Consider the following 11,482-nt stretch of genomic DNA (forward strand, 5'->3'; position numbering starts at 1 on the left):
CCTCTAGTATAATGGGAGCACCTTCTGGCAATACCCTTACTTTTGCAAGTGCGTCTAGTACATTAGTTTTTCCCTCCATTTTATGTAACGGCCAAATATCTTATAGTCCTTCCGAAAACTTGTCATAGATAAAACATTGGTTCTCATAAACTTAAAACTTCACCAATGTAGTGTCAAAAAGAAAATCATAGTTCAGTTGATGTGTTTGTATTTGGGTGGGTGCGTGGGTGGGGGGAATTAGGTTGTCATTTCTGTATCTAACCAAAGTCCAAAAAGGTTTTTATTAAAAGGTCAAATGATACCTAGTATATATGCCCATGACACATACCATGATCTACAGATGATTTATTTAAGACCATAGCATCCTCCATGTCATAGCTGCATAACATGAACATGCAGATATGTATTTTATGTTTCCGCTGATAGAAAATTACAAGGGACGGTACAGAACTCTTACCCTGAATAAACCAAAAATGCCACAATTGCATTTGTTTCTAATGGATAGTCATCAACACAGTACTTCTCATAAGCTTTTGTGCGTACAATTAGAGTTTGAGGAGTCTGTAAAGTGCCATTTGCCCCCAAAAAAAGATCAGAAAGAGGAGAAAATAATAACTTCAAAGCGAGAAAATTATAAACATATGTTCTAAAGTCTCACGCAGTGAGCACAAAGCCAACTCTTCTTTCGCCTTTTACTAAAGAATACCGTGTGCGCTCTGCAATTAGTGGCATACCCCAATTTTTGGAGGGGTTCTCTCTTTGGAGACCCCACCTTTTATAATGTTCAAAAAAAAAAAAGTTCTTAACAGTTACAGCCGTTACAAGGAAATGACATAAAAAAATTATAACTCAGTTGAATAAAAAAATTAATTCCATAAATTCAGTAGAGAAAACCACCTGTGAACCAGAAGCATGTGAAACTAGGTATTCACACAGGTAATCCAACAATAGCAAAAACAACACCATAAAGAATGTTTTATTGAGTATGTTAAACATGCACCGACTGATAGTCTCATAAAACTATCCTATTCGAAAATGATCCACATTCCCCACCGTCCCAAAGAATCTTTCAGCTGAATGGTTTCTTTCTATGCACTTTTACAACATGAAAAAAAGTAATAGCATAGATGCATAACACATAAAATAATCAACTCTCTGTAGCAAATATCACTTGGTCACACTCTTTTTCTGGGTAAAGGTAATTGAAGTTTTGGTCATACTCCAAGTCACCAGATGAAACACCAAGAACATGAGCATCAATTTCGAGTATAACATGATACAGAGCATAGCTACTACACCATAATCCATTCATGCATTCATTATTTCTTCTATTCCCTGTACACTGCTGTATGGAAACAGAATGTTGCCTCTACATCCCCCCCCCCCCCACCACCCCCCTCCTCCACAAGAAAAACTACACAAAAGTTCTCAATATAAATCGACAACACACTTCAAGAATTCTGTTAAAATAGGATGCCATTGTACTCAACTTGAGGGCTGGCAACAACTAACTCATGAACGCATCGAATTGCAAATAATAACCAGGACAAACCTGAAGGTGATATAACTTTTGATCAGCACGACAATTTAATGCTTGTGAGGAGAAACCCATTGTTTGTTTACCCATCTGCACAATAGATGAAACATGAGATACAATGATGTATTGAACCTCTGCAGTCTTTATAACATTATCCACAATTCATTTCAAATTAACTCGCTACCTGACACATACATATTACATGGACTCTGATTATGATCAGACCAAGGTGTAAGATTGCCAACAACACTCAAAATATTAGTTGGATGAATTTCTAGATGTGTGGCAGGAATAAGGTTTACCTTCCTCCATCTCCACCATCCGGACAGCTTATCTCCATATACACCTGCACATTACAAATAAACAACCTTGCAATCACTATATTGGAGGTTCTCATAAGTAATAAAGCTCATCACGTTCATGTTTGTTGCTACATAAAGATAAAATTTAGCAAAGGAAAATCAAGAAATGTAGAACCCACCTGTTCAAAGGGTCCAATGAGTTCAAGATCATTGCCCTCTTCAGCAGGTGCAGAGATAATTCTTACAGGACGAACAAACCTAGAAGGAGATGTGAACAGATATAGGCCTGGATATGCTCCATTCATGCTCAAAGGGATGTACCCAACCTCCAAATCAACTGGAATCTACTGTGCAGTAGGTGCATAATAAGTCACTAAGCAAAAGATCTTTTGCTAAAAAAGTCAATCAGAAACAAACCGATGATGTTGATGACAATTTCAATCTCCGCAAGTGGGTAACAGCTTTTTCAATTAAATCCGATGGCATATAGCCAGCAATACGACCATCCAGTAGAACAGACAGCAATTCAGGAGGACCAGCTTGCACAAGCTTTGGTGATGCTGGTGTCATTCCAATTGCAATCAGCACACTCAATATGGATATCCGCATTTTGAAGAAGTCTTTAACATTGCCCTCCGAATCATAGTATGAGGTTATGCCTGGTGACAGAATGTTTGTATTAAGAGGAGAGAGCTAATATTGTGCTGTGTATTATAAATAAAGTGAACAAAACATGCTAAAATTCAATATTTGACTAATAAAGAACAAAGACACAATGTGGTACCACAACTTGATCAGGACCTCACATTTCCTGTGTGATATGAGTTGTTTAATTAGTGATGTGAATATGATGTAGGGAGTTAAAGATATGTGCAGCAAATAATGGGCTATTGGAGCAATGTATGTAGCAGTATATAATAGGAAATTGCAGTAAGAGTAAAATTAGGGCTATTCCGCACACTGGTAGTACGAAGACCAGCAAATGAGGCACCTCGATGAACCACTCGAAAATGTGAAAGGAAATTTAACTTTTCTGCCTGGACAGTCATACCAGCTCTCTAACCAAAAAACAACCAAGTCAAGATACTCATGAGAAGATGATTGCAAAGGTGCACTTTCTACAAAATAATGTGAACACAAGTTTAATATCAGAGAAGCCAAAATTAACCTACATTCCGTAAGAACTGTGCTATCTTCTGGAACAAGAATTATCTTATTCATACTACTTTTGTGCCATCATTAATTACGACAATTCACTTCCTCTAAAGTGGGAAGAACCTGCTTAACTAGAGGTACACGCAGAAGCAATTAAAAAGGGAGTTAAATTTCTCTTACAGTTAATCAGATTACCCAACGCAAAGATGTTATCCATCTATGTATTTCACGTAGTCACTCACTTTTACACACTCTACCTCCACGAGGTAGGGGTAAGGTTTGCATACACTTTACACTCTCCAAACCCCATACTCACTATTAAGTCAATAATTTGTAAATATACATTATGATAGGATCGTTGGAAGTCACGAAAATTCTAATAGTTTAAGGCATGTCAAAAATACTATCCGATAAAAGGTGTATTCGCAGAATTCAACAAGTTAATCTAATATAAACTAGAAGCATGCAAACTAATAAAAATTATCTAATATACAACACAACAAAAAAAACCAAGAATAGTACTAATAATTATAATGGTGATAAAGACAATTGTCCATAAAGACAATTTATTCTACAAAATTGAATTTTTGAATGTTGGCAATTAGTTATATTTTGACCAAAATTAAGAGCAAATGAATGCTGCTATTAAGACTAATTAATATATAATTAATTCTTTTGATCAAACTAATAGCAAATATAATTCTTATTCTTTTTGAGATATAACACTGATATTTTTTCATCAAGGATTACCCAAAGAAACAGAAAAATAGAAACCACGACTCCCCTTTTTCTTAGTTCTTTTTTATTTTCTCAGATGGTTTATTAGTCATTTACTTTAAAATAATGAATCCTCTAAATTAAAGAAACTATAGCAATTCTATGGTCTTCCAGCTTGTCCCTATTGTTCTATAAGCACTTTCAATGCAGAAAAACAAACAAATATCCAACCATATTAGACAAAATTGCATGAAACTTCATATTAGTTTAATTTTGAGAGAGATTGACTCAAACTAGCCATTCTCTTTCAAAATGAATGAGTAAATGGTCATTCACAATAGAAAAAATTATTGAAAAGAGAACATCATCACTAAACTAATGTACAAAATGTAGATGCTCCCATAATTTAACATAAACAACAAAAATAAACTAATTAATGAAAGGGAAGTAGCTTTCAAAGTCCAACTCCAAATTCATCCTGGTGCACTAAAGCTCCCATAGGTCAGCGGAAGGGCCAAACTACAAGCGTTTATTGTACGTAGCCTTATCCAGCACCAAATTCAGCATGGCCACAAATTCAAATCCTCACAACAAACTGTCTGTTTTTGCAGGCAACCTCCTGAAGAAACTTAAGGGCACAGAAGGGAGTTTCTCTCTGAATCTTGGGTGCCTCATTGTATAGAATCCCATAAGGCTCACCAAAACTGTAAAAGGAGTGAAATATAGCACTACTGATGCAACCAAACAGAAGATAAGAAAAAGAGTAGTAGCTCTTGGATCTCTCCAACTTAACAAGTTATAGAATCTTTCCCCCTGATTAGCTAAATCCCCTGCGACAGCTTGCATTCTTGATCCAATGCTCCTTAATCTGTCATACCTCATTCTCACAGCATCATTGTTTCGAGACGTTGGGAAAGTGTCAAACTCTTCATCCAATTCATCCCAAGGTACTCTTTCAGCTTGTGACAACTTGATGTCCATATGTGGTGGCTTTCTTGGCCTCGTTCTGTAGTTCCATGTGCCGATCAAGAAAACAATGATGAACATGCTACTTAATATCAGCCTCGGGAAGCACACAAATAGGAAGAATATGATGTGCACTAGCACTGTCACGAAAGGGTTCTTCCATGTGCAAATCCCATTGAACCATTTGCAAATTGCAATTAGGCCTGTTAGGATCCCACCTATTCTAACATAGTTGGCTTTGCATCTTCTTATGCTCCACATGTTTGAGCCTACATCAAGCATGTACTCCACCACCTCTCTTCTCAATGGTGGTTCTGCTCGACTTAGCCTCGTGGCAACAATGTGAGTTGCCTGGTACCTTAGATTATCGATCTGGTAATACGTCAGCGGGTGAAGGTAATGAAGAGTTGGTAATAGGGGTTGAGAGTACATAGCCAACATGTTGAATAAAGATGAACAAGAAAATCTCACTGCCAGTTGAATTTCACCCATCTTCTTCACCCCTGCTGGTGTCAACACTATGAGAGGATATGAATGAGTGTAAACTCTATTAGTCTCAAGTGTGGAGAGTCTAATCCTTACCTTCCCAATTTCTGAATCCTTGGCTTTGTCATTTTTATCTTCACCTTGCAAATGACAATTATCAAACACTCCTATCGTGATCACGGTGCAAGGATCAAAAACCTCCCAAGTGTATTGTTCATTCCAATTGGGATTGAAACTGTTGATAATTGTTCTTGTCCTAATCCATTTCTGACCATATTTCGCCACACAATAAGGATCTGTTATTCCGCGGCCATCTCTGTTCTTCATTGGGGATAAACCTTGAGCATTCAAGATTCCAAGTTCTAAAACCCCAATGCTTGGTTTCCACAACTCCTTGGATGTTGCCTTGAGATCACTACTATAATGTGTTAATTCATCAAGAACATGATATCCACCATCAAAAGATAGCCTCAAATGAACCTTGCTGTTTAGTTTGGAAACTTTGTTGTAGCCACCCTCAGACACAACCTCCTTCTCAAGACTATACCACTTACTAATTGGTGTACTAAAATCAACCCTTTTTTCTACATCTTGTAAAGGGATGACACACTTCCCCAGCAAATCATCTTTGTTTGGTGCCACCTTATCTTCCACGGTCAAAACCAACTGATCCTGAAAAGGTTCTGCAACTACAAACATCAAATCTTCATTCCATGATGGGCAAACATTCTTACTCTGAGAATTCTTAGTCCTTAAAACGACATTTCCCAGTGTAATCCTCGCGTAAATCTCCGGATGCTGCCTATTCTTGTTGCCTATCTGCAATTCTCGAGCTTCTATCACATTAACTCTCAGATACCAAAGTCTAGGTGATAAATAAACCTTGGATTTTATATTTGCAACACCATCCCCATTCACTGCTGTGGCATCTAGATGTAAAGCTTCTTGAAATGCCTCATCAGCTTGTGTCCCTATCCAAACAGCCAACATCAACTCTCCTTTCAACTTTTCCCCTTTTCTATTCTCCAACCAGTACCATTGAGGTGCCAAAGGGCTATCTGGAGGTACCCTTTTCGGAACCTCATTGATCTCGAAAACTACTTTTCCAATCAAACCACCATCACTATCACCAATTCTTGATTTATCCTTCAAGCAAACTTCAAGAGTTCTTGATTGAATCCGGTCCTTCAACACGACAAACACTTGGTTCCACTCAGGACTAGACTTATCTTCAAAGTGCAAAGTTAGACCCTTTAAGTTCCCAAGTTGCACTTCAACAAAAGGGTGATGATTGCTATTGCCATCTTTTTTTAAAGGTAGCTCTTTTGCCTTCACTATCCTTACATATAAGTAATGCATTTGCTCAACAAGATCAAATGCTGTACCAAGTCTGTCATTTGCAGTAACTCTTCCACCACCAAGAGATGGTTTTGTCTCCTTTAGATTGAAATCTTCATTTTCTAGTGGATATGAATTATGGTTTTGATTTTGATATTGGTTTTGGTTTCTGTTCTGGTGCTGATTTGGATTGTGGTTTTGGTTTTTCTTTTGGTTTGACATGGTAGCAAGAACACAGCTTGAACTTATGCGTTTATTTTCAAGAAGGTAAACAATCAAGTTCATTTGAAAAGTTAGAAGTTCATACAAATAGGGATGGACTCCTAATATTTTGGTAACTGATAATTGGGTTTTAAAGTTTGAATTAGTGAAGTAACTGATAATTGGGTATTAAAATTTGAATTAATAGTGAAGGGAGGCTAATCAAGCCTTTGGCCCACGAAAAAATTAATTAATAGTGAGTTTTATGATTTTATTTTTGTTTTAAATAATATAAATTTTTGATAAAATAAAAAAAATACTCTTTATATTTGATATTATTTTAGAATATTGATTTAAACTACTCACATATTCATAATAATAAATAAAAATTTATACAAGATCCGACTGATTGTATTGCAAATAAATGACTAACATCTTATTAATTTAAATTCATCATGATCGATATTGATATTAACAATGATATTACTATACTGCGTAAAGTTAAAGAATTTATATAATTTTTTAAGGTTACTATGATATGATTCAAAAATTTGAACAGAAAAATAAATATATATAGACCTTTTATTAAAAAATTAATTTAGATCACTAATCATATTAAGACCTCTCTAATTACATATTTGATTGAGTATGAATTCTGATTTGATTAGTGAGTGATAAGACATATTTTTTTAATTTTAAAATCAGAGAATCACTTCTCAGATATATGTTTATTTTTAAAAAAATGGGAGAAATAGGAATATACTTAGCAAATATATTTTGACCCAAAACCCATTGTTTGGTTAGATTTTGAGGTGTGTGGTGGGCCAAGTAATTCTATAGTCATTTATCCTTTTAGTCTTACGTCGTCAAGGAGGTGTAGTCAAGGAGAGAACTCTCGAGACACAAATGATTTGACTCATAAAAGTGAGGATCTAAAATAGAGGGTCAAAATTGAAAATCACAATATAACTTATTTTGTAGTATCATAATCTTTCTGTCATAAATATTTAGGTATAATACATAAATGTATCTTTTAACTTGAACTCAACTGACATTTATGCCTCCAATTTTGGGTGTGCGCAAACACGTAAACTCGTATAAAGTTGAACAAGTACACGTGTATCCCACAAATCACTTCAATTATATCTTACGTGAATTGTCACATTAGCATCTCCAACCATACCCTATTTTACTCTTTAAATTTTGAGAGTAAAACCATCTCCAACCACATTTTATTTTACTATATATTCTCTATATTTAGAGGGTAAAATAAAGAGTTGGCTCTCCAACCACCTCTCTATTTCACTTTTTGATTATTTTAATATTATTTATATTTTACAAGACCATTAATTAAGTCTTTAATATTTGCAATTATTTTCTAATGTAATATAATATCTAAAAATATATTATCGACAAGTATACTACCATCCTGAATTAACAATTTTTCTAAATTTTTTTAACTTTTGCCACTTTAAATATGTCATTTAAAATTATAATTATTTTTCACTATGAAGAATGCCCAAAATTTAAATGATATTTCAAACAATTTATTTTTATGTAATAGTGATAAATTATTTAACTACATTTTTTTACTGAGTATGGAAATACTTGATGCAATAGTTCAAAATGAAATAATAGAAGTAAATTAGTACACAAAATAATTCGATAGAAGATGAAAATGTTAATTTAAAAATACAATATATAACATAATAATTTAAATACAAGAGAAAAATACAATACATAAATGCTCATTTTAAACTCCGTAATGCATTACTAGAGAAGTTATGGGAGCAGCGTAATAATCTTGAAAGTTGAGTATTTATATATAATTTAAAATAAATTTTAAGATGGTGGAATATTTATTATGTAATTGTATTCCATCAATGATTTCACTTTTATTTGAATTGTCCAGTAATATGTATAATATATAATATTTGTTTGCAATATATGTTATTTAGAAAATTTATATTAAAATATAATTTTATAATAAAAAAAGAATTTGAAAAGAATAAATTTTATATTATATGAAATTATATAGGGTGATTATTTGGAAAAAGAAGAAAGGATTTATATTATGAAATAAGAACATACAAATGAAATAGAAATGATAATATAATATTGAAGAGAGGGGAGAAAATTCTTTTTTAAAGAGTAAAACAGAGAATAAATAGAGAATTTAGTTGAAGTTGATTGTCAGCAAAATAGAGATTGGGTTGGAGATGCCTTAAGACACAAGTTAATATATTTATTATGCCTTTCATGTTCACACATTCACTTTTTTCCACTACATAGAAAGTAGAAAATCTAATTAATATTTGCCTTTAATTTAGGGCGCGTTTGGTACGAAGGAAAAGATTTTTCTAGAAAATGTTCTCTTAAAAAATAAGTTGGTTTTTAACTTATTTTCTCATGTTTTGTTGATGGATAAAAAATATTTTTCGATACTCGACCTAAGACCTGACCCCAACCTCAACCCGACCCCCGACCCCAACCGAAGACTCCAACATGAGATGAAATCTAACCTGAGACACGACCCCAACCCGGACCCTGCTCCAAGACCTGACCCTGACCCCCAACCTCTGAACAAACCCCGACCTCTGACCCCCAACCCCGACCCTGACTTGAGAACCGTCCCCGTTCCCCGACACCCGACCCGAGACTCAATCCCACCCCCGACTTTAACCTGTGATCCGACTCCCGACACCTAATCCGAAATTTGATCCCAACCCCCACAAGCAGCAGATAAAGGATTTTCAGATGCCCTTCCCTGAACCCTACGCATAGCGGGAGCTTTAGTGCACCGGGCTGACCTTTGGCATGCAGATGCTGCATTTGTTCATGGAAAGGGGATTATGAGCTTCAGGTCCAAAGTTTATGTCTCTCCAAAACTTTGGTACATGAGAGTAAATGTTATTGAAGCTCAAGACATCATCCCGAATGACAAGAGCCGCCTCCCTGAAGTTTTTGTGAAAGCCCAGGTGGGAAATCAGGTGCTCAAGACCGATATATGCCCTGCTCCAGCAGCAAATCCAATGTCGAATGAGGATTTGGTTTTTTAGCTGCTGAGCCTTTCGAGGAGCAGCTAGTCCTCAGCATTGAGGACCGTGTTCACCCTATGAAAGATGAGATTCTTGGAAGGATAAGTTTCCCACTCAACACATTCGAGAAGAGGCTTGACCACCGGCCTGTTCATTCGCGCTAGTTCAACCTTGAAAAGTTTGGTTTTGGTTCCTTGGAAGTTGACAGAAGGCAAGAGCTGAAGTTTTCAAGCAGAGTTCACCTCAGAGTATGCCTTGAAGGTGGATATCATGTGCTGGATGAATCAACCATATACATAAGTGATCAAAGGCCAACAGCACGACAGCTGTGGATACCGCCGGTGGGAATATTGGAAGTTGGCATATTAGGCGCAGAAGGGCTTCTTCCAATGAAGATGGACAGCAGAGAAAGCACAGATGTCTATTGTGTGCCTAAATATGGTCAAAAATGGGTAAGGACAAGAACCATTCTCGACACTTTCAGCCCCAAATGGAATGAGCAATACACTTGGGAAGTTTATGATCCTTGCACAGTTATCACATTGGGTGTCTTCGATAACTTCCACTTGGGAGTTGAGAAGCAAAGGACTGGAGCAACACGAGACTCACGAATAGGTAAGGTACGTATAAGATTATCAACATAGCAATCTCATCGAATTTACACTCATTCTTATGCCCTACTTGTTGTGCACCCGTCAGGGGTTAAGAAAATGGGGGAACTCCAATTGGCAGTAAGATTCACAAGACTCTCTTTAGCCAACATGATATATACTTATGGCCACCCTTTGCTAACCAAAATGAACTACCTTCATCCCTTTACTGTCGACCAAGGAGAGAACTTGAGATACCAAGCTATGAGCTTTGTTGCTGTTAGGCTTGCTAGAGCTGAACCACCACTCAGGAAAGAAGTTGTAGAGTACATGCTAGATGTGGATTCCCACATGTGGAGTATGAGAAGAAGCAAGGCTAATATCTTTAGGATCATGTCACTTCTTTCAGGCATAATCTCTGTTAATCGATGGTTTGGTGATATATGTCACTGCAAAAATCCAGTCACCTCAGTATTGGTTCACATCCTCTTCTTGGTACTGATCTGGTATCCAGAGTTGATTCTTCCAACTCAGTTTCTCTACATGTTCCTCATTGGACTATGGAACTATCGGTTTCGGCCAAGGCACCCTCCTCACATGGACACTAAGCTTTCATGGGCAGAAACAGTGCACCAGATGAGCTTGATGAAGAATTCAACACGTTTCCAACATCTAGGCCCCATGACATTGCTCGAATGAGGTACAATAGGCTGAAAAGTGTGGCTGGGAGATTGCAGACCGTGGTCGGTGACATAGCAACACAAGGGGAGAGGCTGCAGGGGGTGCTAAGCTGGAGAGATCCAAGAGCAACCAGCTTGTTTATTATGTTCAGTCTTTTTGCTGCAGTTATGCTTTATGTGACCCCCTTCAGAGTGGTGACTTTAGTTGCTGGATTATATATGTTGAGGCATCCCAGGTTCAGAAGCAAGATGCCTTCTGTTCCCAGCAACTTCTTCAAGAGATTACCAGCCAGAACAGATAGCATGCTGTGATGCAAGAGGCTCAAAATCAAGCTCTACTTTTATTTTGCAAAATAATAGTTTCATGGTTAATCCTTTTTATAAGTTGCAGTTTTATGTAAAATTCCAAGACAATATATGAATTTACTCTTGATTTAGCTTTTGGCAACTACATAAGAAGATTGCTTTTAAT

At 36.3% G+C, this 11,482-nt stretch overlaps 2 protein-coding genes, 1 non-coding gene and 1 pseudogene across 3 annotated transcripts; 2 read left to right on the plus strand and 2 right to left on the minus strand.

The window, feature by feature from the left end:
• Nucleotides 1-471: 471 nt before the first annotated feature.
• LOC129886919 (DNA-directed RNA polymerase I subunit 2-like) lies at nucleotides 472-3,005 on the minus strand. The gene is made up of 6 exons (XM_055961824.1): nucleotides 2,799-3,005; nucleotides 2,257-2,498; nucleotides 2,019-2,183; nucleotides 1,840-1,883; nucleotides 1,553-1,627; nucleotides 472-561 (listed from the first exon to the last, which is right to left on the minus strand). Exons 2-5 carry the CDS (start codon nucleotides 2,446-2,448, stop codon nucleotides 1,588-1,590), a joined length of 441 nt encoding a protein of 146 aa, XP_055817799.1. The 5' UTR covers nucleotides 2,449-2,498; nucleotides 2,799-3,005; the 3' UTR covers nucleotides 472-561; nucleotides 1,553-1,587.
• On the plus strand, nucleotides 653-769 carry LOC129888121 (U5 spliceosomal RNA). Its single transcript, XR_008766549.1, has one exon. It is a non-coding gene; the product is annotated as a U5 spliceosomal RNA (small nuclear RNA).
• A 1,013-nt stretch (nucleotides 3,006-4,018) lies between the features above and the next one.
• Nucleotides 4,019-6,723, minus strand: LOC129884096 (FT-interacting protein 4-like). The gene has a single exon (XM_055958460.1). It carries the CDS (start codon nucleotides 6,721-6,723, stop codon nucleotides 4,297-4,299), a length of 2,427 nt encoding a protein of 808 aa, XP_055814435.1. The 3' UTR covers nucleotides 4,019-4,296.
• On the plus strand, nucleotides 6,722-11,330 carry LOC129884097 (FT-interacting protein 1-like; annotated as a pseudogene).
• The last annotated feature ends 152 nt before the right edge of the window (nucleotides 11,331-11,482 follow it).

The sequence above is a fragment of the Solanum dulcamara genome, chromosome 4, assembly GCF_947179165.1.
Source record: "Solanum dulcamara chromosome 4, daSolDulc1.2, whole genome shotgun sequence".
Lineage (NCBI taxonomy): Eukaryota > Viridiplantae > Streptophyta > Magnoliopsida > Solanales > Solanaceae > Solanum > Solanum dulcamara.